At 38.9% G+C, this 27,183-nt stretch overlaps 2 protein-coding genes across 4 annotated transcripts in view; both read right to left on the bottom strand.

Annotated features, from left to right (window-relative positions):
• LOC112055725 (actin-binding LIM protein 3) overlaps nt 1–27,183 on the bottom strand; it is a 128,105-nt gene that overhangs the window by 77,130 nt on the left and 23,792 nt on the right. The window contains exon 1 of one of the 3 annotated variants that reach the window (XM_052889114.1): nt 24,731–25,305. The exons of 1 other annotated variant lie outside the window; for it this stretch is intronic. In XM_052889114.1, the coding sequence (XP_052745074.1) occupies nt 24,731–24,935 (205 nt within the window). In that variant the 5' untranslated portion in view covers nt 24,936–25,305. Of the gene's footprint in view, nt 1–24,730; nt 25,306–27,183 lie in introns of those variants that run through there. One more of the 3 variants, XM_052889115.1, reaches the window with a different exon arrangement.
• Nucleotides 1,394–27,183, bottom strand: part of LOC112054743 (protein C12orf4 homolog) — a 140,920-nt gene continuing 115,130 nt past the window's right edge. The window contains exon 10 of the transcript XR_008252100.1: nt 1,394–1,412. The gene's annotated coding sequence lies outside the window, so the exon portion shown is untranslated. The remainder of the gene's footprint in view (nt 1,413–27,183) is intronic.

A 27,183-nucleotide genomic window follows, 5' to 3' on the forward strand; every position in this document is an offset into this window, starting at 1 on the left:
TGGAGGCGCATGCCCCGGACCGGATTCGAACCCATACCCTCCGGAATCGTTGGCCGTGGTCATATCCACTGGGCTATAACGGCTCTAAAGCATTGGCTTTACATAATTTTTTTTTAGTTGGATCTATATTTTCATATATCAATTATTAGCAACATAAATTCTAGCAGGATCACCTGATTTACGACACAGCGCAGTATTTAGCTTTGATATATGCGCGATAGACGCGTGTGTAAATTACACGGTGCTATCAAATAAACGCTGTCAAATAAAAACTGACGAATCTCCTCCAACCAGTTCCACGCGTTTCATACCAGTTTCGTGGGAGCCGGCGGACGAATGACTTCAGTTTTTTGTTCAATTATACCATTACGTATAAACGGACGACGCGAATTGCAAAATTGAAGCCACTGTTTACTTATTTAATGACGTGATAGCCCAGTGGATATGACCTCTGCCTTCGATTCGGAGGGTGTAGGTTCGAATCTGGGCTTGCGCCTCCAACTTTTCAATTATGTGCACTTGTCTCAAACGGTGAAGGAAAAAATCGTGAGGAAACCTGCATACCAGAGAATTTTCTTGTTTCTAAGTGGTAGACTAGTAGCCTAACCCCTCTCTTCTGAGAAGAGGTTCGAGCTCAGCAGTGAGCCGAATATGGGTTGATAATGATGATGATGATAATATTAGCATTTGTTATCGCCGCGATGCAACGACTTGCGGTACGGACGGCTTCAGTGTGCTCGTGGCGTTCGAGCCGTCCACATCTCTTGTTGTGTAATTCTTTATGGGTTACTTGTGATAGGCGGGAAGAGTGACTTGAGTGGAAAAGGGGAGTGTTTGATAACAGTCAAAGGCGCCTTTAACCCTACACACAACGTTCGCAAGTGCGTGACTTCACTCAAGGTCATTCTCTGCCAATCTAGGGTCTTATTTTGGTTACAGTTTGATTTGTTAATTAAGTTGTCCTGACAAATGTTGTGAATCATAACCTTCGTTCGACATTAGTTTTCTTATTTTTGTAATCACTTTAGCGTCTGCAAAAATATTTGAATGCACTAGCTCATGCACTAGCTCGGCCACGCGTCACTGCCTGCTGTCGCGTGCAGCCAATGTCCGCGATGCAAGTGCTCTGTTATCATATCGTGTTGTTATCGGAACCGTTCTTTTGATACTAATTTTATGTAAGTTAACAACACATTGAAAATATATAGTTCCGTTTTTTATTTGCAACTGGTTTGGTTTTTGTTTTATACAAGAACTGCTTCACGTAGGACACTTGAGTGATCATCATTATTATCATATCGTCGGACGACCACTGCAGGACATAGGCCTTTTGTAAGGACTTCCAAACATCACGATACTGAGCCACCTGCATCCAGCGAATCCCTGCGACTCGCTTGATGTCGTCAGTCCACCTGGTCGACCAACACTGCGCTTACTAGTGCGAGGTCGCCATTCCAGTACTTTGGGACCCCAACGTCCATCGGTTCTTCGAACTATGTGCCCCGCCCATTGCCACTTCAGCTTCGCAACTCGTTGAGCTATGTCGGTGACTTGGTTCTTCTGCGGATCTCCTCATTTCTGATTCGATCACGCAGAGGTACTCCTAACATAGCTCGTTCCATCGCCCGCTGTGTGACTCTGAGCCTTCTTATGAGGCCCATAGTTAGCGACCAAGTCTTGGAACCACAGCTCATCGCTGGCAACACAAAGTATGATAGTAGGTATCTATACTAATATTATAAAGCTGAAGAGTTTGTTTGAACGCGCTAATCTCAGGAGCTACCGATCCGATTTGAAAAATTCTTTTAGTGTTAGATAGCCCATTTATCGAGGAAAGGCATAGGCTATATATTATCCCCATTTTCCTACGGGAACAGGAACCACGCGGGTAAAACCGCGCGGCGTCAGCTAGTGGCTTAATATTGGTAGCCACACCTCGTCGCTATCAACGCCACAGGGTCTCGAGGTGAAATGACTCACGATCATAATATTTCAAGTATAACGCCATCCATTTGTTTTGCTAATCAAATCGCTTGTTTGCGTAATCTCCGTGCCTCGGCCGTCCGCCGCGACGTACCTGTAGAGCCTTATGTTTTCCTCGTAAGGCATTAACGCATCGTGTTCTGTTTGATAATTGTGTGAACAGATTGTCATAATATAATCGCGCAAACATATTTTATACAATAGGTGTAGATGAGTAATACCACACTTTTTTTTTGATATGAAACATCTATAGCTGCCCGTAAAATCGATTTCTGGCGTGGAATAGCGACGCGTCGCCACGCTATATTGTGGTACTAGCTGACGTCGCGCGGTTTTACCCGCGTGGTTCTCGTTCCCGTAGGAGTGCGGGGATAATATATAGCCTTTAGCCTTCCTCGATAAATGGGCTATCTAACACTGCAAGAATTTTTCAAATCGGACCAGTAGCTCCTGAGATTAGCGCGTTCAAAGAAACAAACTTTTCCGCTTTATAATATTAGTATATATACCTACTATATCGTTCTTTGTGTTGCCAGTGATGACCTACGGATCCGAGACTTGGTCGCTAACTATGGGCCTCATAAGAAGGCTCAGAGTCACACAGCGGGCGATGGAACGAGCTATGATAGGAGTATCTTTGCGTCATCGAATCAGAAATGAGGAGATCCGCAGAAGAACCAAAGTCACCGACATAGGTCAACGAGGGGATAGGTAGGGGATAATATATAGCCTATAGCCTTCCTCGATAAATAGGCTATCTAACACTGAAAGAATTTTTCAAATCGGACCAGTAGTTCCTTAGATTAGCGCGTTCAATCAAACAAACAAACTCTTCAGCTTTATAATATTAGTATAGATATCCACTCATCTGTTAAGTCAATTTACAAAATAATTTCGATGTTTCACATCTGCCAGGTGTCCAGAGACTGCTCATTTTTTTTTTTATTAAGTTAGCCCTTGACTACAATCTCACCTGGTGGTAAGCGATGATGCAATACAAGATGGAAGCGGGCTAACTTTTTATTAAGAGGATGAAAATCCACACCACTTTCGGTTTCTACTACGTCTTTGCCCGTAGGGTGGCACTAGCCACGGCCGAAGTCTCCCACCAGCCAGACCTGTACCAATTAAGGAAACCTCAATCGGCCCAGCCGGGGATTGAACCTAGGATGTGTATGTGCATGCCCCGGACCGGATTCGAAACCACACCCTCGGGAATTGGAGGCAGAGGTCATATCCACTGGGCTATCACGGCTCTTTATACTAGCGGACCCGCTCAAGCTTCGCTTTGACTTATTAATTTATTTATCTGCACTTCTTCCCTATCCCTACCTTACACTACCCTACCCCTACCCTACCTCTACTCTACCCCTACCCTACCTCTACTCTACCCCTACCCTACCCTACCCTACAACTACCCTACCCTACCCTACCCTACCCCTACAAAAAAAAAGTATCCTATGTCCTTCTCCTGGCTCTAAACTACCTCTCTGCCAATTTTCAGCTAAATCGGTTCAGCCGTTCTTGATAAGTGGAGTAACTAACACGACTTTCTTTTATATATATAAAGACAAATAATTAGTAATAAATTAAAATTGGGACTATGATTTGAGATTTAAACTATCCTATCACTCAAGTTGGATCGAACTGCACACGGTGTGCGAATTTTATTATAATCGGTTCAGTGGTTTAGGAGTCCATCGAGGACAAACATTGTGACACGAGATTTATATATATTAAGATAGATGTATTTCTCCACCGTCACGTAAATCGATAGCTCAATAACCTTTTAGTCCAGTCCAGTGTCGTGCAGACACTGTCGTGATAGCAGCGGCGCAAGGTGAATGACGACATCGGAGTCACCTTGCCGACTGTGTACACCGTACACGAATAGGTACAGCGCTACAGTGCTACAGTGAGGCGACTCGTTTTTATTGCTCTTTTTGTGGCAAATAACCAAACGAATTTATCGCTTTGTCCACCGGCACGGCTACCGGCGACTTTTGGATTATTTTTGTACGACAGATAATTTATTCTGCACGAATCTCGCACAAAAAGCCATTTTTTTACACATTTAAAAGATGATTGCAGTATTTCTTTTCAACATTTAAACTGTTTATTATGAGTGGAAGGTTATTAGCGGCTTTATATAAATAACGTTACAAAAATACAATTTTTTTTGGATCTTCCCTCGTAGGTACGTACTTGTCACCAGTGGCGTGCACTACATACATGCAAAAATGCACTGCCTACCTTTTCTTACTGACAAGGAACTTTCTAATTTTTACTCATTGTACCTACCCTAGTTAAACCCCTTGTGCACGCCACTGCTTGCCACAGCCAGTAATGCGATGAAATCCTACTTTCTACTTATCCTACTAGGCTACTGATATTATAAACGCGAAAGTTTGTATAGATGTTTGGATGTTTGTTACTCTTTAACGTCGCAACTACTAAACCGATTTGGCTGAAATACTATAAATTACTTTTCATCTAGGAAGAATCCATGGTTCCCGCGGGATTTGTGAAAAACTAAATTTTACGCGGACGAAGTCGCGAGCGTCCGCGATGGTAAGTGATGATGCAATCTTAGATAGAAGCGGACTTGTTAGGAGGAGGATGAAATCCACACTCCTTACGGTTTCTACACGACACCGTACCGGTACGCTAAATCGCTTGGCGGTACGCCTTTGTCGGTAGGGTGGAAACTAGCCACGGCCGAAGCCGCCCATTAGTTTATCCTCGTATTCTCATGGTAACGGGAATTACGCGGGTGAAACTGCGGAGCGTGCGTCGGCTGTTTATTTCTAAAGAGGACCTGGCTGAATTTCTTAACTCTTCCTCAGTCCCCCTTCTTCTACCAACTCTTCTCGGTATAATCTCAGAATATATCGGTATAATGCCGATAAGAAAACTGTAGAGTCACGCTAACAGTATGAAAATAAAAAATGCCCTGTAATATGTGGCATAACCTAAAAAAAGGCCCCAACTCAGCATTTTGCCACATACTTCCTATACAAAAAAACATGAATAGTTTAAAAAACTAAAAATACGCTTGATACCCATATCCTTGAACGTCCGCCATATTGGATTTCTAATGACGTTTCTTAGCTAGTCATGTATTGTCATCAGAACTCAGAGCGTGTGCAAAATTTCATCCTAATCGAAGACCGGGAAGTGGGTCAAATTGAGATTCCAAGATTTTCTTACATACATAGTTACAAGTGAAGCTTATATAAGCGTGTTAAAAAGTAAATAAAAGAAAGCTGCCATACGTTTTCGGACGGCTCGCCCTATCTAGATACTGGTAAAAGATAAATTCGTGGTTAAAGTTTTTGTTATTTATTAAACGTCAGTAAATGATTAATTATTCATCAGCATGAGACAAGCTTTCCTCGCAAACTTTCTTCAGTCACTCTTTAATAAATCAAGGCATTGCATTGCGTAACGATGGTGAATATAAAGACTTTTGTGAAGCATTGTGAAAGTCCATTGATTGCGAGCGGCGGTACTTATGAAGATTTTCTCTGACAATGGATTATGGATCGACAGCCTGTGGTTGCCAGACCTTTCTGAACACTGCATGTTTGTCAGCTCCTGTAAAAACTATGAAGTTTTCTTTTTTTTAATTTCTTGATTGTGTAAGTAGAAGGTTAACTTGGTATGGACATGTAATGCGTAGGGAGGAAAGTCATATTACTAGAAAAATGTTGAATGTGCAAGTGGAAGGACATAAGAGGAGAGAAAGGCCAAAGAAGAGATGGTTGGATTGTGTGAAAGAGGACATGTGTGTAAGAGGAGTGGATGATGAGTTGACGAGTAATAGAGACGAATGGAAAAGATTGACATATTTTTCCGACCCCACTTAAGTGGGATAAGGGTAAGGAGATGATGATGATTGTGTAAGTGCCGTAGGCTCCTCAATGTGACCTCAGCGGCGTCACCGGGGGGTTTGGGCGAGCGCAGAAGCATCGCCTGATGGGGCCCGAAGGCAGAAGCAAGCCTATGTCCAGCAGTGGACGTCCATCGGCTGCTAATGATGATGAATGATATGACTTGATAGTACGCAAAAAAAAAACTATGTCTTCCTTGAATTTTTCTAATGTTTTAACAACTTTAACAAATCAAAGATCATAAAAATTCTCGAGTTATGTTAACTAAACCGACTTTATTTTATAATATTGAAAACTAGCGGACGCCCGCGACTTCGTCCGCGTGTACTTCAGTTTTTCACAAATCCCTCGGGAACCATGGATTTTTCCGGGATAAAAAGTAGCCTATGTGTTAATCCATCCTATAATATATCTCAAAACCAAATTTCAGCTAATAGGTTCTGTAGTCGAGCCGTGAAAGAGTAACAAACATTCATATCATAAAAATCATCAGTTTTCGCAAATCTCGGGAAACCATGGATTTTTTCGAGATAAAAAGTAGCCTATGTGTCAATCCAGAGTAAAATCTATTTCCATTCCAAATTTCAGCAAAAACGCTTAAGTAGTAGCGGCGATAAAGAGTAACAAACATCCAAACATCCATACAAACTTTCACGTTTATAATATAAGTAAGAAGTACGATGGTTAAGGTCTGGCTAGCACAGGCCCTTATACATAATTGAATCGTCGGCGATCAATTTGTTGATGCAGCAACAGATCATGAGTCAGCCCTCGAGATAAACGCGCGGATTACTATGCTCATTTGTGTTCACCGTACGTAATGTTTTATACATTAGCATCAAACATACGTGCCACAGTGTATGTTTGTTTTTTTTTTTTTGATAAAAAGAATATTTGCCATATATCCATTTCACATACATCCATTGCCCTCCAACTAGTCGGGAAAGACTGTGCTAGGAGTGGGTACGACAATAGACCAACGGGGCGGGGATCGAACCACCACCCCTCAGTGATGAGTCCGACCGCTCTTACCGTTGAGCTACTTAAGCTATGTTTGGTTTTTATAACCAATTACTAAAGAACGGTTATGTTTTTGAGTTAATGTCCACGAAATTATTCTCTAGTAGAAGCTTCTTATCAACGCTTCCTTTATTCACTTATTAACTATTCGCGGCCAAAAATATTGCGTCCCAATTCCTATATTCGCGGCTAAATATTTCGTTATTCGCGGATCTGACTGACGAAACTGACGTAAAATCTGCAAATTCAAACTTTAACTTGCAAATACCTTTTGCCGAAATTGCGAATGGATGGTTTAAAAATGCCACTGCTCAAAATCACTCTAATTAGAAGCATTTGAAAAATGTCAAGCAAGAAAAAAATTCAAAATTATTCAAACCCGTGTCTAAGAATGAAGATAATAGTTAATCAATAACTTCAATTAATGGTTTTTTCTTTATATATGTGTTTTTTTTTTTTGTGCGGTTACAAACGGTACCGATATTATTAAAGATTCCCATTCGATATTATAAAAAAGAAACAAAGACCCATTGTAACATTATTACACTAGAAATTGTACAATTGACTTCCTCATATAAAATTCTTCGTATCGACAATACTGAAAGTGTTAAGGAAGTATCTATAAACATAACGTGGAAACGGTTTAATTCTAAGGGTGCGTCCACACCTGACGAAAGCCGCCGACTGTGAGGTCATTTGTCTACTTTTGGAAGTCTGTTTGGTTTAAAAATTGTCCGAACATTTGAGGCAAGCTAAAACATTGTCCTGTAAATCTCCTACTCTACCTTAACACAGAACTGAGACCTGGCAAGAGGGTAATGAAGCTTTTTCTTGCAAAAAAATAAGCTTGAAATTTTTGTTTTTAACCGATGAAAATTTCATTCTTTTAAATTCAATAATTTAGATTAAAATAATAACTATGCCAGGGTAAAGAATATCAGTCGATTTTCAATTTACCATCTGGTAAAATTTTGAAAACACTTCGCATTTATTATCTTGCAAAAAAAAATAGAAAAACCTTGTTTTATTTATTTTTGGCGTCACCGGGAGTTTTAGGCGTGCTCAGAATGATTGGCTGGCAGAAACAGAAAAAGGGAGGGGCGGAACGACTCTCTAAGGGCGTCTCCAGAGAGACACTGTCTTGCAAGGACGTCAGAGCTCAGGCATCATCATCATCATTATCAACCCATTTTCAGCTCACTGCTGAGCTCGAGTCTCCTCTCAGAATGAGAGGGGTTAGGCCAATAGTCCGCCACGCGGATTGGCAGACTTCACACACGCAGAGAATTATGAAAATTCTCTGGTATGCAGGTTTCCTCACACATGTGTCTAATTTCTTAAAATGCACACAACTGAATCAGTTGGAGCTGCATGCCCCCGACCGGATTTGAACCCACACCCTCCGGAATCGGAGAGCTGTGATAGCCCAGTGGATCATGAGCTCGGACAAAAAGGTCTAAAGTTTGACTATATGATAATGTTGAACATACAGTTGTGGCCAAACTGTGTTGCTTACAGCTGACGGTTGAATTAACGCAATGTGTGGAAGCACCCTGATCTATCCACGTTCGAGTTGCGGAGTCACGCATCAACAGCTCAAGTGCAAGTCGAGTCGAATCAATGAGCAATCGATTACACTCATGTCCGGAACGGTGGAAAAAAAACTCCACAACACAAACCGCAAATGCCCAGCGGCGTGACCGCGTGTAATGTGATACGACATCATAAAAGTCAAATGTCAGTCACTGTAGGAGAAATCTTCAAATCGAAATTTAATACAAATCTTAGTCAGTCCTTAATCACTTTCGAAAACGAAGAATAATGAACTGAGAGTAAGTGATGGCTAGATCTTCGCTATAACCATAATCATCCTAGAAAGCGATAACAACATTGCAACATAACGCGTACAATCAATGAAGGAACTTCTCGAGGTCTCTAGTGTAGAAGAAGTCGCGGGCGTTATTTAAATGATATAAGCGAGCGCTTGGCTGCAATCACGCTTAATGGTGCCTATAACATAAACGCGCTTGCCTAGAACATTCACCGTAGGTGATAGGGACAACTGAAGCTGAAAGGGCATTTCATATCTTTGCAGTGCGTGCGTAAGTATTAAGGACTTGACAGAGCACAATTACTCTCCAATATCGCGTCCTAGAAAGCGATAACAACATTGCTCTACATAACGCACACTGCATACAAACTATAACGTCATCCACATTATACACGCAGAGACAAAGCGAGCGGTAATTGCATTACGCGTCCAAGAGATATCTACAACGTAGTTATGTAGATTACTGCGATTTCTGACAGTTCTATTATAGAACGGTGAGCGAGGTAGTAGATCAAATGGTTCCTCAGCACACTCCCAAATACATCTTGTAGAATACCAACATACAAGCAATCTTTCAGCGATGCTCTAAACTTTGTAGTTTAGAGCATCGCTGAAAGGTATCGTATTAGTTATATTTAACAAGGCACCCTTGAAAGAGCACAATTACTCTCCAATATCGCGTCCTAGAAAGCGATAACAACATTGCTCTACATAACGCACATTGCATACGATCTATAACGTCATCCACATTATACACGCAGCGACAAAGCGAGCGGTAATTGCACCGATTGTCTCGCAACTACAATTAGGTTGTGACCTTCTCGGCGTCTCTAGCGATATCTACGAGAGCGTACTATCTACATTTCGATATCATATCGATCACTGCTATCAATGCGATATATTCTACACATTGACGATGACTTTCCGACCAAATTGGCATTTTTAGTCGTTAAAATATTGACAAACTTGAAAGAGACGAATATCTTAGCAATACATGGATTCACCGTGCGAGTGCCAGGTTTATCGTGTGGCAGAGGAAACTTTCGAGTAGAGTCCCGGACTTGTGACCAATGGGCGTAGGGTTAAGGAATTCCTTGACAATCGATTAACACTCCCCTTCTCCGCTCGTGTTGTTCTCCCTGCCTAGCCAAAGTTGGTAAGATTCTACCCGCAGATTTGGATAACCGCTCTAATACGAATGGTGGCAGTCTAAGAATTTTGTAACCGATTTATGTTTAATGTTTTTCTGCTGTCATTGTTGGCATTTTAAATAAATAAATAATTATTAAAAATAAATATCGAACTTGCTGCAGTTCTAGAGAGGCCTTTAAGCAAGAAATAAAGATCCTAAAAATACGAGTACTAGCTTCTTCGATTTGGATTTAATCAGAGAATATTTGATTATCTATACTAATATATTATATAGAGGTAACATATTTTGTTTATTTGTAGTGAAAAGAAGGCAATTGGACTGGAACGAGGCAGCCAAACTCTAGTAGGCGAAGTGAACTTTAAATAGTAGTGATTAGGTCCTTCACTTTGAAGAAAATTGAGTTGAAAAACTTAATCCAAGTTTGTAAATACGGCCGTATTAAGTAGTATATAGTTTGCATCAAAGTTTTAGAATAGACTTGTTTACAAATATAATCTTTGGCCTATTATCTACCCGAGCAGTAGATCCGATGTCACATCGCTGTATCAACGATGTCGCAACGGGCAATCAATGTAAGACACCTCAATGTCGGCAGGTCGTTACTCGTTATCATTGCGCGTGTGTGTGTGTTCAAACACATGTTGTTTGTAACACACTTTTGTTCATGTAATTGTTATTATCTGTCCATCGCCAGACACAGCCGTTTGTTCATGTAAACGGTTCCATTCAGTGTAATATTAATAACAGTCTTTGTAATTAATGAATTTGTTAATGACAGAGATACTTTGATACAATCGGCTTCGATATATAATCTATTTATCTACACAGACATACACGTTACAAAATAGTATAGAAACCGATTGTCTATATACAATAACATAGATGGAATTCATTAATTAATTTATTTTTTACAAAAATCAATACAAGTCTACAAGGGCGGTTTCATCACCTTCTAAAGTAATTTAACTTCTGTTAAAATTGTACAGTCTATAATAACTTTAGTTTTATCTATTAGAGTCGTCGTTATTAACCCATCGGCTCACTGCTGAGCTCGAGTCTCCTCTCAGAATGAAAGGGGTTGGGCCAATAGTCCACCACGCCGGCCCAATGCGGATTGGCAGACTTCACACACGCAGAGAATTAAGAAAATTCTCTGGTATGCAGGTTTCCTCGCGATATTTTTCTTCACCGTTTGAGACACGTGATATTTGATTTCTTAAAATGCACACAACTGAAAAGTTGGAGGTGCATGCCCCTGACCGGATTCGAACCCACACCCTCCGGTGTCGGAGGCAGAGATCATATCCACTGGACTATCACGGCTCTAATAAAATAGAGTATTTCCATCGTACTGGAAACTATAACTGGTATAATGTACTTATAAAATATTTATTTGCTAAAAATCTAAAAATGGTCATATATACTTTGTTTACCTTTATATAGTTCCTAAATGCACCCTCTAATTACCGCCACAAAGCCACGACAATATATTGTACATACCTGCAAGTAAAGAAAACATTATTTTAATAACTTGTAATTTTTCTACTTTAGTTGTAGCAAAGAAAACATAGTTGTAGTAGTTTTCTATTGGTGCTTTCGTCAATTTTTCTCATTCAATTTTTTTATTATTTACAAGTTAGCCCTTGACCATAATCTCACCTGATGGTAAGTGATGATGCAATCTAAGATGGAAGCGGGCTAACTTGTAAGAAAATCCACACGTCTTTCGTTTTTTACACGGAGCGCTAGATAGCTTGTCGGTACGCCTTTGTCGGTAAGGTGGTAACTAGCCACCAAGGACCAGAAAATCGACCCAACCGGAATCGAACCCAGGACATCTGTCTTGACGGAAGTCATCAACACTCAAACTTAAAATACTATCGCTCTTTTTTACGTTGATGTTTAAAAATAGTGACGTCACTCATCAAAGGCCCTCGTCGTAAATGATGACGTACTTACGTCTCCGCGCAGCGTATGGGTATTTATAGCGGAAGGGTCGTGGGTTCCAGGTGCGAGCGGCGGGCGGGAGGGGACGGGGGGAGACATCCTGCGCTCTGGCCTATTTATAATCTGTACTATTTATAAAACATCGATATATTGGTTTAGGATTTACTTCCTGGTAGGGACTGTATGATACGAGTAAATATCCATATTCCATACTATTATAATAAACTAGCTGACGGCGAGCGGCCGCGTGGTTCCCGTTCCCGTAGGAATACGGGGACAATATAGCCTATAGTCTTCCTCATTATATGGGCTATCTAATACTGAAAGAATTTTTCAAATCGGACCAGTATTTCCTGAGATTAGCGTGTTCAATCAAACAAACAAACTCTTCAGCTTCATAATATTAGTATAGATAGATTCAAAAGTATGTCTGTCTGTCTGTCAGTCTTACCTTTTCACGGCTATTAATCTAGCCATGAAAACACATAGAACTGATTTGGATAAAATTTGGAATATAGATAAATAGAACTTTGGAGCAGAACAAAGGCTCTTAATTCGGAAGAATCCATAATTCCTTAGAAATTTCTATACATATTATATGTATAGAAATTTCGAATCTATACCAATATTATAAAGCTGAAGAGTTTGTGTGTTTGTATGTTTGATTGAACGCGCTAATTTCAGGAACTACAGGTCCGATTTGAAAAAATATTTCAGTGTTAGATAGCCCATTTATCGAGGAAGGCTATAGGCTAAATGTACATTATCCCCATATTCCTACGGGAACGGGAACCACGCGGGTAAAACCGCGCGGCGTCAGCTAGTTATAAGTATATATATAGTATTGTGATAATATCGCTCTCACTTTCGTTACTCTCTTTACGGAGGGAGGGACGAAAGAGATGTCATATTTTCGATGTCGCCACTATTGGCTGAGTGTGTTTTTCCTGCACATCGCGACCAACACACGATCAGTTTTGTCAGCTGTCAAGCCATTAGCACTGCAGGCATGTGAGCTTACTTGATCGTCAGTGGCTGACATTAAAACAGGCGCCATCACTGCTAATTGCAACATCCGGTCATTACCACCTCGCCACGTAACTGAGCGCATTGTTTGCCCAAAACAATGGAACTCGATCAGCTATGTAGGTGGAATACATTACCCTCCTTTTTGTGTGCGGTCGGGTAAATTAGAGTACTCGATAAATACAGCACTTAGTTAAGAACTGATTACTTCTAGTGAAATGGAATGCGTAACTTAAATTCTTCAAAATCTGGAGCACGGGTTACAACGGTTTGAATTTTGAATTCTGAATTTTGAATTTGACACTAGAGATAGGATCTCCTACAGAATCGATAATAATAATAAATACATACCCTTATACTTTCTACCTTGACAGGTGTATGAAAATTAAAAAAAAAACATAATATTATTATAATACTAACGAATAAAAAATAACATGATTTGACGGGGCGTTCTTAACAACAAATAAAAATATACCAGTTTTAGTTTCCATGTTACTCGAAAGTGTTAAAATAACGAAATAATTAGTAATATGTCGAAATGTATTATATAATGTCAATATTATTATACGAGTAAATGCCATGTCTATATAGTCTATAACTAGAAATGTATTTCTCTTTACTTTCCGCCTCATAACCATCGCGTATTTACTTTAAAGGTAGTTCATGATCGGAATAAGTATAAACAACAGAAATGATAACTTCATTGAAAATGTATTGATCGATTAAGTCATTATGGGGAATACCAAAGCATATTGATGCACCTACTCTTATCTTGCTTTTCCATATTTTTGTATAGGACGTTTTTCAGGGATCCGCGGCAGCGCCGCAAATCTGACCCTTTAAATCCCTGTAGCTCCGAAAGTAATGATCCCAGATACCCTGTTACTTTTACAAAATTGCTTTACTGTTAGCATACCCTTAATTTATATACAATTTAAAAAATCTGCCATCATCCCTATTACATATGCATCTTTAGCTCAGTGACTATAACCTACCTACTCGTAGATTAGATTTTTATCAAATTCTGTTATTACAATAAATAACATAATTATCAAAATATATTTGGTTCACTGCTGAGCTCAAGTCTCCGCTCAGAATAAGAAGGGTTAGGCCAATAGTCCACCACGCTGGCCCAATGCGGATTGGCAGGCTTCACACACGCAGAGAATTGAAAAAATTCTCTGGTATGCAGGTTTCCTCGCGATGTTTTTCCTCCACCGTTTGAGACACGTGATATTTAATTTCTTAAAATGCACTCAACTGAAAAGTTGGAGGTGCATGTCCTGGACACACATATGTAAATTATAATAACAAATTACCCTTAGTCGGGCTAGAGACCGTCAGTTTTAACTACTACATGTACAGTTTTATTTAATCGAAATTTCATTTAAAATCATTAGAAAGATTTTTCTAAGTAAAAAAAGACGATCAAGTAATCTCACATGCCTGCAGCGCTAAAGGCTTGACAAAGCCGGTAAAACTGATCGTGTGGTGTGGTTACTTGATCGTCAGTGGCTGACATAACATAATGTTGTTTCTGACACAATTTACTACGGCCAATCGCACAATCACAACTAAAGAGACCATTCGTTATCAGAGTAATCCCCAAATTCCGGAGATATGTTATGTGCTATATCGCATTTTTGCTGACGTAAGCCATCATTTCATAACAATCAATTAAATCAAGTACCTAACTCAAAAATAAGTAAATTATAAGGCTGCATAATAGGGGTTTTTAAAACTCTAGTGTAGTTAAATAAACCTAACAGAGTAGGTAAGGTCAATACAAAAAAAAATATGAAAATTCGTTTACCGCTAGAAAGCCACGTTATTTGTGAGTCTCATAGGTTATATTTTATCGCCGTATTCCCACGGGTTCGGGAACTACGCGGGTGAAACCGCGAAACGTCTGCTAGTCTACACTAATATTATAAAGAGTAAAGATTTGTATTATATGTAAAGAATAAACTCAAAAACTACTGAACCGATTTGAAAAATTCTTTCACCAATAGAAAGCTGTATTATCATGGAGTAACGTAAGATATATTTTATCCTAGTATTCCCACAGGAAATCGAACTAAGCGGGTGAAACTGCGATGCTTTGCTAGCATGACCTGAGAAACCTTTAGATTTTGTAAAATGACAAAGATCTAGACAACATAGTGTTATCGCTGCGTTGCAACGACTTGCGGTACGGACGGCTTCAGTGTGCTCATGGCGTTTGAGCCGTCCACATCTCTTATTGTGTAATTCTTTATGGGTTACTTTAAGGCGGGGAATTGACTTGAGTGGAAAAGGGGGAGTGTTTGTTAACAGTCAAAGGATCCTTTAACCCTACACACAACGTTCACGAGTGCGTGACTTCACTCAAGGTCATTCTCTGCCAATCTAGGGTCTTATTTTGGTTACAGTTTGATTTGTTAATTAAGTTGTCCTGACAAATGTTGTGAACCTTTGTTCGACATTAGTTTTCTTATTTTTGTAGTTTGCTAAAAATAGGCACTTGTCCTATTCTATATCAAAATGCTCGCTCAAAAAGCGCCGGAAGCAGGGCGTGCCCTAAGCGGGCGATCGAAAGCCGCTCAAATGACCAGCTGCTCGCGACGGCTCGAGCGGAACGGTAATTTCTCGAGCGATGCGACACGCGTGACGGACAGACGTCTGTATGCAAAACATCGAGCACTGGTATATACGTCAGTTTATTAGGTTGTCTGACCGTTGTTACACCCACGGCGATACGTAGCACGGAGAGGGTATATGAGTTTAGGGTAAACGATGTTTGTAACCCTCCGGTGACGCCGCTGAGGAGGAATAAGGATAAGGAGGGATAAGGATAAGGAGCCTACGGCACTTACACAATCAGACAAAAATAGATGTTTGTACAAATCAATGTCGTCACTTATCTACAAAACTGCTAGTCCAATTTCGTATTATACTTTCCATTTGAATTACGAGGGAGCTTTTAACCAATCAACAATCTATCGAATAACAGTTTCAATGTTTATTGTTGTTAAAATTAATCATCCGATAATAATAGGCTACTTGCCTGTTTTGTAAACAGTGTTTAAATTGAATTATGGAAGTATTATTATAAGCTATATTTTATTTTGTCCCGTCAATAATAACCATTAAAAAATTTAATATAAATGAAAAAATATCTACGTAAAATTTTTGCCACCGAAACACAACTCATTAGCAAGTGACGTCATTCATAGAGATAACAGCGTGGTTGGCGTTTGCAGTGATGTGATATATCACGTCACCGCAAGCGTCAATCACAAACCGATGCCTTGTAGCGAATGACGTCACAGTTTATGATTGGCGTTTGCGGTGACGTGATAAAAATACAATTTTGTTTTATGAAAATATTACAATTACGAGATAATTTTCACAAATAAAAATGTGATTAGAGTTTCTAGGCATCTGAACTGCCTATATGCAAAAAATCTTCTTAGTTTTATACAGCAGGCGAGTAGCCTATTAATAATTATAAAACTTTGAGATGTTTACTCGGGCACGGAAAAGGATGTAGGCAATTTTTCAACAAGAACAAAGTAGTATCCAGAGGGTCTGACGTCAGTTAGACAAACTGAGACATAAGCTAAGCGTTGTGTGCCTGAAATGATTGCCAATCAGATTGTTTGGAATATAACATTATGTGGCAAAAAAGAGCATCTGTCTTTAAAAAGCCATTGTTGTTCTTGGGACTCTTCTCAGCAGAACATGCCTCTCGAAATAGTGACAGGGTTCCTAGTCACACTTGACATTTCAAAAGTGCTTGTAAATTACGCCTATCCTACTAATATTATAAACGCGAAAGTTTGTATAGATGTTTGGATGTATGTTTGGATGTTTGTTACTCTTTAACGCCGCTACTACTGAACCGAATTAGCTAGTATTGAGATATATAATAGCCTGTATTAACTCATAGGCTATTTTTATCCCGGAAAAATCCATGGTTCCCGAGGGATTTGTAAACTTGTCAAGAATAATAAAAAAAAAAAAAAGAAACTAAATTTCTCGCGGACAAAGTCGCGAACGTCCGCTAGTTTGAAATAAACTAATTCGAAATAATGGAAAGAACTCTGACGAACTCAGCCACAATGAACTTCACGCGGTAACTCGAGTAAAGCCGCGGGCAGAAGCTAGTAAATTAAACGATTTCCTTACAATCGAATAGACACGCAATCTTCAAATAGGGAAACAAACAATATGCGACGTAAACTACTCCACAGCCACGGTTGTACCTTCAAACCAAAATGCTTGGCGATAAAAAAATGTATGGCAGTAGATATTATTACCCGGACAAACGGACAAAAGCTAAAAAAATAATAGATTTCCTTACGCCATACAGGGGCGCATAAGAATAAATATTGTTTCAATTTTTTTTACCGCCCACATCCCCAAACACACCACAATACTTGACCGTGTGTGGATGGCATTACAGTCGAATAGGCACGCAATCATCAAATAGGGAAATTCACAATGGACGGCGTACACTACTCTAGTCACGGCTATATAGACGACGAGACGATTTCAATGCAAATCGCTGTCGGCAAGGTAAATGATATTGAAAGAGAAACCGAGGGATTTCATCACGAAGCGAGTTCGCAGAACAAAACGTTTCACAGCTTTGTTTCAGTAAGTATATCACGATGATTTTTAGTTAATTTTAGTTAAGTTCAGGTATGGTGTCGTGTAAAAACCGAAAGGGGTGTGGATTTTCATCCTCTTCCTAACAAGTTAGCCCGCTTCCATCTTAGATTACGTCACCACTTACCGTCAGGTGAAATTGTAATCAAGGGCTAACTTTTAAATAAAAAAAAATAATTATAACGTACGGGCAATAAATACGGGTTGTTTTTTTGAATTGTTCGTATTTCGACTACGGTTTTATAGTTCAAAAACAGGTACGACAGTTGGGGGATTTTTGGACTCCTTTAACGGTTTGGCGGTTGATAATGACTACATAACAATTAATCACACTAATATAAATAAGTTACAATGAACCCACACACGCGCATTCTGAATTACAGGGGTGTTAAGCCCACCGACTGTCTAACTCCGCTATTCTCTAACGATGTTTTTGTAGCTCCACAAATGAGTCTCGAATTTGTCTCTATACGAGTATCTCTATCTAGTATCGTGTTAGATAAGGAGATAAAGAAACGAGTTCGACACTTACACTGAAGAGTTCTTTTGGGCTCTGCTCTGAGTTTTTCTGTCTAACACTCAGTGGCGTGCACGTCATAGATGAAAAAATGCACTCCATACCCCAAAGGACTCAATACAACCTTGTGAACCTATAATGGATGTCGCTACTGCTTACTGCTAAGATGATCGAACATTTTTCAGTCTTAACTGACAATTGGGCCTAAGAATGTAAACACTTAAGACATGGCTGTACGGTATAATACCTTTGCCTTTTTCTTAAGGGAAAAAATAAAGAAAACAAAAAAAATTGATGCTTCATTTGACGTTTGTTATTTGATGTACCTATGTTGTTGAAATCTGGCTGCTGGGTGTTATAAAAATTGAAATTGTTGTCCAATTTTTTTTAAATTAATTATTTGTAAGTGTGATTTTGTAAAATGAAAATCGAATAAGTGAAGAGTAAGGTGCTAGCCACGGACCATCCTATAACCTCACGGGTTGGCAGCGCAAACGAAGGACATCCGATAAAACTCATCATGTGTTCACATCGACCAACACACGATCAGTTTTATTGGATGGTCAGTGGCTAGCATTTAATACTTATAAATGAGTCATACAGTGTTATTTTTATTTGAGTTTTACATTGGGTTGCTCAGTTGTTGTACTCAATACCTACTCCCAAAACATCGTAATTGTTTGTCCGTCGGCAATTCATTTGCATATCTCTCAAACCGGACTCAATTAGTCTGCGCGCGGCGCGTGACTGTGCAACTCACTACACTCCATCATATGATACCTACTCTTTGATAATTATATGTGAACTAGCTGACGCCGCGCGGTTCCCGTTCCCGTAGGAATACAGGGATAATATATAGCCTATAGTCTTCCTCAATAAATGGGCTATCTAACACTGAAAGAATTTTTCAAATCGGACCAGTAGCTCCTGAAATTAGCGCGTTCAATCAAACAAACTCTTCAGCTTTATAATATTAAGTATAGATTCAAAATTCATGAGTGTAATTTGAGATTGGATCAGAAACGAAGAGATCGGCAGTTGAATTAAAATCTGTCCTAATATTATAAAACTGAAGACTTTGTTTGCTTGAACGCGCTAATCTCAGGAACTACTGCACCTCCAACTTTTCAGTTATGCTATGTTTCATTTAAAGAAATTAAATATCACGTGTCTCAAACGGTGAAGGAAAAACATCTTGAGGAAACCTGCATACCTGAGATTTTTTTTAATTCTCTACGTAAGTGAAATCTGCCAATCCGCATTAGTGGACCATTTGGCCTGACCTCTCATTCTGAAACGGAGACTCGAGCTCATCAGTTAGCCGAATATGGGTTAAAAATGATCATTTGATGAAAAGCTGTTATTTAAAATTACAAACGGATAATTCAATTTTATGTAGCTGTACCTTTATGTATAGCTAAAGGCAAAGATTACACAAGTATCTACACAAGTAATTATTTAAAAAAAAACATATAATAGCATAAGAAATTACTCGATACAAAAAACAATACATTTTTACCGCTTCACGCCATTTGCCGCGTCCCACTTATAAACTAAATACCTACAAACGTACAATTTTCCCGGAATAAGCCAACTATTTCAAAATCCAGTTAATGATATGACGTTCTAAGAACTATTCACAAATGTGCCACACCAACATAATGTCACCGTCACACGTGTCTCACTGGTTAAAAGATAATTTAATTTTTAATTTATAACTATGAATTCCTTAAAGAAACAGTATATCATCGTCCACGCCGTAAATAAAGTTATTTAAGAGTGTTATCCAGTAATAAAGCATTTAAACCGACTCGAAAAAATGAGGTTTTGTATTTGACCCGTATGTATCAATGAAATAATGGTCACGATGTCCATGACATCATGCAGATCGCGACCAATACACGATCAGTTTAATCAGATGCCATTAGCTCTGCAGGCACGTCGACTTTGGGATGGTGAGTGGCTAGCATAACACTGTCTAGTTTTCCGACTACTTGAAGGCGAACAATATTGGTCATATTTAAAAGACTAGTGGACGCCCGCGACTTCGTCTACGAGGAAATCAATGTAAACTTTCAAGGCCTATTTCACTACTTAAGAGGTTTAATTTAAAAAAAATTGAATTACATTATATTGTATGTGTAGTAATTGTGAAAAAAAATTAAAACTAACTCTAAAAATGAAGGATTTTCCATACAGACTTTGAACCCCTATTTCACCCCTTTCTTTAATTTTTTTTTTCCCAATAAAAAGTATCCTAATCTCCGTATTTATGGTCTTAAACCTTCTCAAGATTCATTTGAATTAATTCAGTACAGTAGTTTCAGCGTGATGCCCGAATAACAAAAAACACTAACAGACAGGCAGATAAAAAATAAAAAAATAATATTTTTGGCTTCAGTATCGATTGATACCCTGCAACAAAAATTTTCAGAACTATCTAGAATGTACAGAACGTACAAAGTGTACAGAATTCGTATTATAAGTATAAATTCTAGATGGCGCTGGCGTTCGTCATGCCACGGTAACGTTTGGTGTTACAAATGCTATAAGTAAAATCTCAAATTGCGAATAAATGTATAGAATTAGACCAGTTTTATTATAAGTAAGAAAATATGCCAAATATTCTTTAACAAGATAAAAATAAAATTGAGTCAACTATGTAAACGTACAAATACACCCGAGTTTACATACTTATTATATTCTTAAAAGCCGATAAGGATAAGTTTCGTGAAATACCCATCGAGGTGAGAACCGAGCGACTGCATACACACTTATCACTTGGTGATAACGGCTCATATATTAATAGCTGTGAAAGAAAAATATTTGATTATTTATCGACTATTGTCAAGGTCGTTAGTGATGTAACATTAACACAGAAATTATACTAATAGCATTAACAACTGAGTCTTAGGGCCATAAATCATTTCTCTATATCTATCTCGCTTGCACTTATGGGTCTTATGGAGCCGTCTAGTGAAGGGTGTAACAATGAAAGACATATTATCGATAAGTAAAGTTTATTATCGTATCTTGTTCACAAAATTAAAAAAATTAACAATATTTGATTTAATATAATACATATTTCATATTATATAATTATTAACTAAATAAAATTAATCTTCATCTGAGTCTTCATCATCAGAATCTTCGTCTTCTGCCAAATTTATTATATATTAGTATCCATAGTGCGCAACGAGTAACACATGAATGTATTTATTTAATTGCAGTAAACACATTTATAGCAAAAAAAATACGCAATGCAATTACATTAGAAACCGACCAATCAGAATCGTCCAAATCATTATTGACTCATCATTAGCACGTGCGCAGGTAGCCGTTTATCGATAATTAGGGTGCGCAGGTAGGCGCGCTGCACATTCCTATCTTTTTTGACTTTTATGACCGGACGACTCAGATGATAATGCGCATACTATAGCGACCGATTGTGTTAATGAAAAGGATGGCAAGCTCGTTTCCGTTAATTAAGAAAGAGATGCCGATAATGCATGTGATATTTTCCAAGTATTAACAAAAACTTTGTATAACGTTTATTCCTCATATTGAATACCTCACTAAACTTGCTTTAGTTATTAGAAATTCTATAAAAATATTAAAATCTAAAAACTTCTTTAGATCTGTTTGGTTTGTATACAGGAATATTGTTCGGCAGTATGGAGGTCTATATATTCTACGCATATTTCAGGAAGAATACAAAAAAGATTTATCTGGCACTTAGCATAGCAAGTAAGCATAATTGAAATAAATGAATTTTGAATTTACCTACGTTAATTTAGAATGTATCAGCTATTCAATATATTATCAATCATGTTCGATAAAACAAAATTTGACTTTATACCTACCAATAATCATTTCAAATCACCTAAAAACTGAGTCATGGCTCTAGAAATCGCTGCATATTGACACCTGTCATCTATCATCTCAATAAAAAAAAACTGTAAACATGACAGATAGCGACACGCGACTATGTGGTCAGTATCAACATTTTTTGTAACCGGTGACAGACAGACAGATCGCAATTCAATTCTTACCAAAACATCTTACAGTATGATACTTAAGATCGTTAAGATTTAGCGTTCGGGACGATGCCGTGTAGAAACCGAAAGGGGTGTGGATTTTCATCCTCCTCCTAACAAGTTAGCCCGCTACCATCTTTGACTGCATCATCACTTAGCATCAGGTGAGATTGTAGTCAAGAGCTAACTTGTAAAGAATAAAAAAAGCTCATTCCTTGTCTAGGTATACTAATATTATGAAGAGTTAAAACTTTGTGAGGTTGTAGAGGGCAATTTCTGGATAGTAGACCCACAAATTAACCCCTTTAACATCACAATGAAATTATGGTTTAAGTGGTTTAGTAGTGTATAGAGTACTTAATACAGTAATAGTAACAATTACTCAAATACAGTCTAACCTGGAACTAAAGCGCTGGCTTGACATCGTACACGCGGACTTGAGAGCCAATAAACTCAAGAAGTCGGATGCCCAAGATCGAGCAGAGTGGGCGAGATTAGGGACCACGCTAAGAAGAAGAAGAAGAGTCTAACCTATCACCAAGTTAGATGATCGTAAAAACCACTGTCACTCTCAGACCAATTACCACAGGACATGCCTCGCTAGACGTTACCCCTCTGTCAAAAGTATATGATCACGATCTAACGTGTTTATACAATCTGCGTATATAGAATGGATGTTTCATTGTGTTAAAATTACACTAATGTGTATTACAATTTCAATTTATAGTTGTGTGTTTGTGTGTAGTACACACAAGTACACAGGATATATTTATTGGTGTTAAATATTTTCGACGTGTTTTTTTTTATTTGTTTATTGTTATATTTATTTTATTGTAAGTTTGGTTTTATTAATTTATAATATATTGTATTATTTATTTTATTGTAAGTTTGGTTTTATTACTAACGTGTGTTCTCGGATTTGTATAGCTAAAATTGTAAATATTAATAAGACGAAAATACATTAGACTTTGCATTTCAATACGATAAATCGACTTTTATTTCAAGCTCTCCAAACACTAGTAAAAACCTTACAGTAGTAACTAGCCACGGCCGAAGCCTCCCACCAGCCAGACCTGGACTAATTAAGGAAACCTCAACCAGCCCAGCTCACTGTAAGTTTACCTCGTCCCCCTCAAAAACGACAGACATTTTTTTTGGTGAATTTTAGCGCGATACACGTCCAAAGATAATTGGTCTAGAGTTTTCACTAGGTACATCTAATGGTTCGTGTTTTGAATAGAACATCGAGATACATAATAACCGTACAGATGAGTCCGTGGTCAAGCGCGAGTCTATTTAATATTATAATAAAAACTAACCAACAATAGGTTTAAATTGTGAGAAGTGTCTCGTTGCTCCGGCCGGGCGGGCAGGCATACGGGCGCGTAACCTCTATAATTGAGCCAGATGACATCACGACAGCGCCGCACGATTACAATCTCCTTGACAATGTTTTAAATGGTGGTCTTACGTATACACAGATAAAATATGTAAAGTAGTTTTATAATTGCACTATCATGAATGTTTTTGGACGAGCGCCTGCCAAAACTCATTTTATGAAGGTTGAAAGTGAAAGATTGTCAGGAGCATCGACTGACAATCTTTCACTTTGTCTAACCTCTAGAGACTCTAGATATAATGATTAAATTATATCTCCAGTCTCTAGACCATTAGCTAAGTAGATAGATACCCTAGATACCCTCAAATTACCCTTAAAAAAAGTCTTTAGCGGCTTTTATCGAAGGAATGTCGCCAAGCTAAACAAGTGAAGACATGATTCCTCATATTATGCCGAGAAATATACAATCAAAAGTACGCTTTTTACTTGGACGATTGTGGGTCTGGTCGTTTGAAGTCTACAGCCTACCTTCCAATGCCATCACAGTCCATAACTGGAACGTAAGCTGACAGCCTATGGCTATCGCAGGCTCTCAGTCAATTTGGTTTGCGTCAGTTCAGTTTGCTTCGCTTTACACGTAGAAGCTTATGATTAAATTAAAGAGTTCGAATTCGAATCCGTTTGTATATTTCAATATGAAGGTATAGTACACACGCGAGATAACAATAAACTAAAAAATGGCACAGTAATTTGGATCGAAAATCCTGTACATCGCAAATCTTAGCTTAGGATAATGGAGTCTTTATTTACGCGGTTTTTTTTTATTCATTACAAGTTAGCCCTTGACCTTGTCTATATTCTGTGCCTTGACTACTATCTCACCTGATGGTAAGTGATGATGCAATCTAAGATGAAAGCGGGCTAACTTGTTAGGAGGAGGATGATAATCCACACACCACACCTTTCGGTTTCTACACGACATCGTACCGGAACGCTAAATCGCTTGGCGGGATGTCTTTCTCGGTAGGGCGGTAAATAGCCACGGCCGAAGCCTCCAACCAGCCAAATTATCCGTTATTATCTGTTGTAAAGATGTGTTCTCTATTATTCCGTTTTATGGGAATGGGATGTTTATAATAACATTCATAATTACGTAGTTGAAGTTATTTTAAGTTGATGACATACGTAATATATCTAAAACACGATAGTTGACAATTTTTTCGAGTTATTTATCAACTTATTAGATAAGAATATATACTCTTGTCGGAGTTTTAAATCTATGTGACCAATGACTTCGAATCGTGAAACCAACTTAATTAAAATTCTCTAACCTTTTTTAGCTTGCTTCTCTTTCTCCTTTTCCTTTTCCCTAGCCTTCTTCTCCCTCTTCTCGCGCTCCTGCTTCTCCTTCTCGAGCCTCTTCATCTCCTTCTTCATTTCCTTTTCGCTCTTCTTCGATTTTGTATCATCGATCTTCTCGGACAGGATGAAGGTCCCCGTCTGGACCTTCGCGTCCACCTCGTCCTTCGGCCTCATGACACTCAACTCAACTCACACCAGGATAATGTAATTATAGCAACAGAATCCCGTGTAACAACGAAAAAACCAAAAAAAAAAAAAAGAAACACTCGGTCACCGCCTATAGGGACGCGCGTGAAAAATTTCGATTCGGCACAGATGGATTCGTATTATAACTCGCAACTCGTAACGCTGATAGTATATCGCGCGCCGCGATTGGCGGAGCTGTATCGGAGTTATCGCGGACACCTTCACACCACGAGACTGCGCGAAGCGGTCGATAACACTGGAGCGACCGCACGGAGCTCCGTCCACGACGACGTCCAGAGAAGCACTGAGCACTCGAGTTGAGCAGACGCAGCGCTGACCGCTGTGCTGCGCGCGCGTCGCGTGCGAGTCTATAAATAAAGTCAGTAAGCTCCACTTCCTACAGAAGTATTGTATAGACTGTAGTGGATCCAGAAGACGATTTATGGCCGTTGAACTCGCGGGAGCTTTTCGCGGCGAGTGACTAAGCCCGAGTGTTGCCGTATTTACGTTAGCTTCGGCTTCGGTGCCAAGGTCACGTCGCCAGGAGTTTTATTAACAGCTTGAACCTTTCATTTTGCAAGCTTTTATTTAAATTGCTCTATAGTTATATAGGTAAGGTATGTTTATTGTTGTCCCTATTGATTACACTCAAGGTCTCAAATATTTGGTGGTCTTCGGTGATAATGCGGTGTACCATAGAAATGTGGTGCGATTTCGCTATTTAGTCGACAAAAATTTCGCCTATAACAGCTATACACACGTATTCGAACCGTATGTTTATAGGATACAAAAATTAAAATCTGATTTTTCGTCACTACGAGTAACAACGAAATGGAAAAATGGAAAAAAACTATGGTCACTCGCTGTAATGCTAGCCACTCACCATCCATCATACCGATCGCGACCAACACACGATCAGTTTCATGAGTTTCGATCATGGGAGTTTACTTGATCGTCAGTGATCAGTCACTGACGATCAAGTAAACTCCCATAAACTAACCGAATGCTGACTTATGGAATGTGGAAGTTTGTACAACTTAGCAGTAATTCGTAAGACCGCCTACTAAAGAAGGTAAACTTTCAAAGTACACAAATATCTACTGTTCTAAATAAATGGTAATGAGGTAAAAGCAAGCTTTATTTTGTAAAGTTTAATTAATATCTATACATAGATACACGCCATCACGCGTGAACGATTGGACCGATTTCACAATTTTTTTTTGATGCGTTTGTTATTTTCAGGAGAAGGTTTTTATGACGGGAAAAAAATGAAAAATTGAAGGGGTAGAGTAGTTGAAAGTTTACATCGAGTTTCACGCGGACGAAGTCGCGGGCGTCCGCTAGTAATAAATAAATTTGTATCACGATTTTTCGCAGATTCTTCACAAGTGCTGACAAATTACTCTCACATTTCACAGAGTCAGGAGAACATGATAGAGAAAGACTTGACGTTATTCAATTGCAAATATTTTTATAATATAAATTAAATCTCTTGTTGGAAAGTTACACCTTGTCACTGAGAGGTAAATAAGCCGTCGGTCCCGCTTATTATCATTAACTTCTGGGGTGCTATTCCGCTATTATACGCTCGTTGACGAACTCCTCGCCTATAACACGTATTATTCTAAATTGGACTTTATAATTACAGGATGCTATAATTAAAATGTCACTAACAACGAAGTTGCCATGGAAACGAATGATGTCACAGCGATGTAACCTAACAGAATACAGGGACTGATTATGATCGTGATAGAATCAAATATTATTGTAAACTCGCCAATCCGCATTACAGCAGCGTGGCGGACCAAAACCCGATCCTCTCTTGCAAGGAGAGATGCCGCCTGGCCCTACATAGGCCCTTCAAAAGTAGGCTGATGACGAAATAAACGCACCAACATAAGGCAATGTTACACGTAACCGAACGAAAGCAAAAAGCAGCCCTGTAAACCTGCCACCGGCTTCGCTCAGACGGCGCGCCATAAAGACTTCCGGTTAATAAAAGACAATCAGATTGACGGTGACTTTTTGAGTTACTTGCACTGTTGAGCCTCAAAAGCTCAACGGTAAAAAGGCTGGATTCATCGCCGAGAGTTCGTGGTTCCATGTCCAGTCGTTCCCACTCCTGATAGTCATTTTAGTTTAGTTGGAGGGTAATGGGAATATTGTCATGTATAAAAGATGATCATTATCAGCCGATGGACGTCCTCTGCTGAACATGGGCCTCTTGCATGGACTT

The sequence above is a fragment of the Bicyclus anynana genome, chromosome 24, assembly GCF_947172395.1.
Source record: "Bicyclus anynana chromosome 24, ilBicAnyn1.1, whole genome shotgun sequence".
NCBI classification, from domain to species: Eukaryota; Metazoa; Arthropoda; class Insecta; order Lepidoptera; family Nymphalidae; genus Bicyclus; species Bicyclus anynana.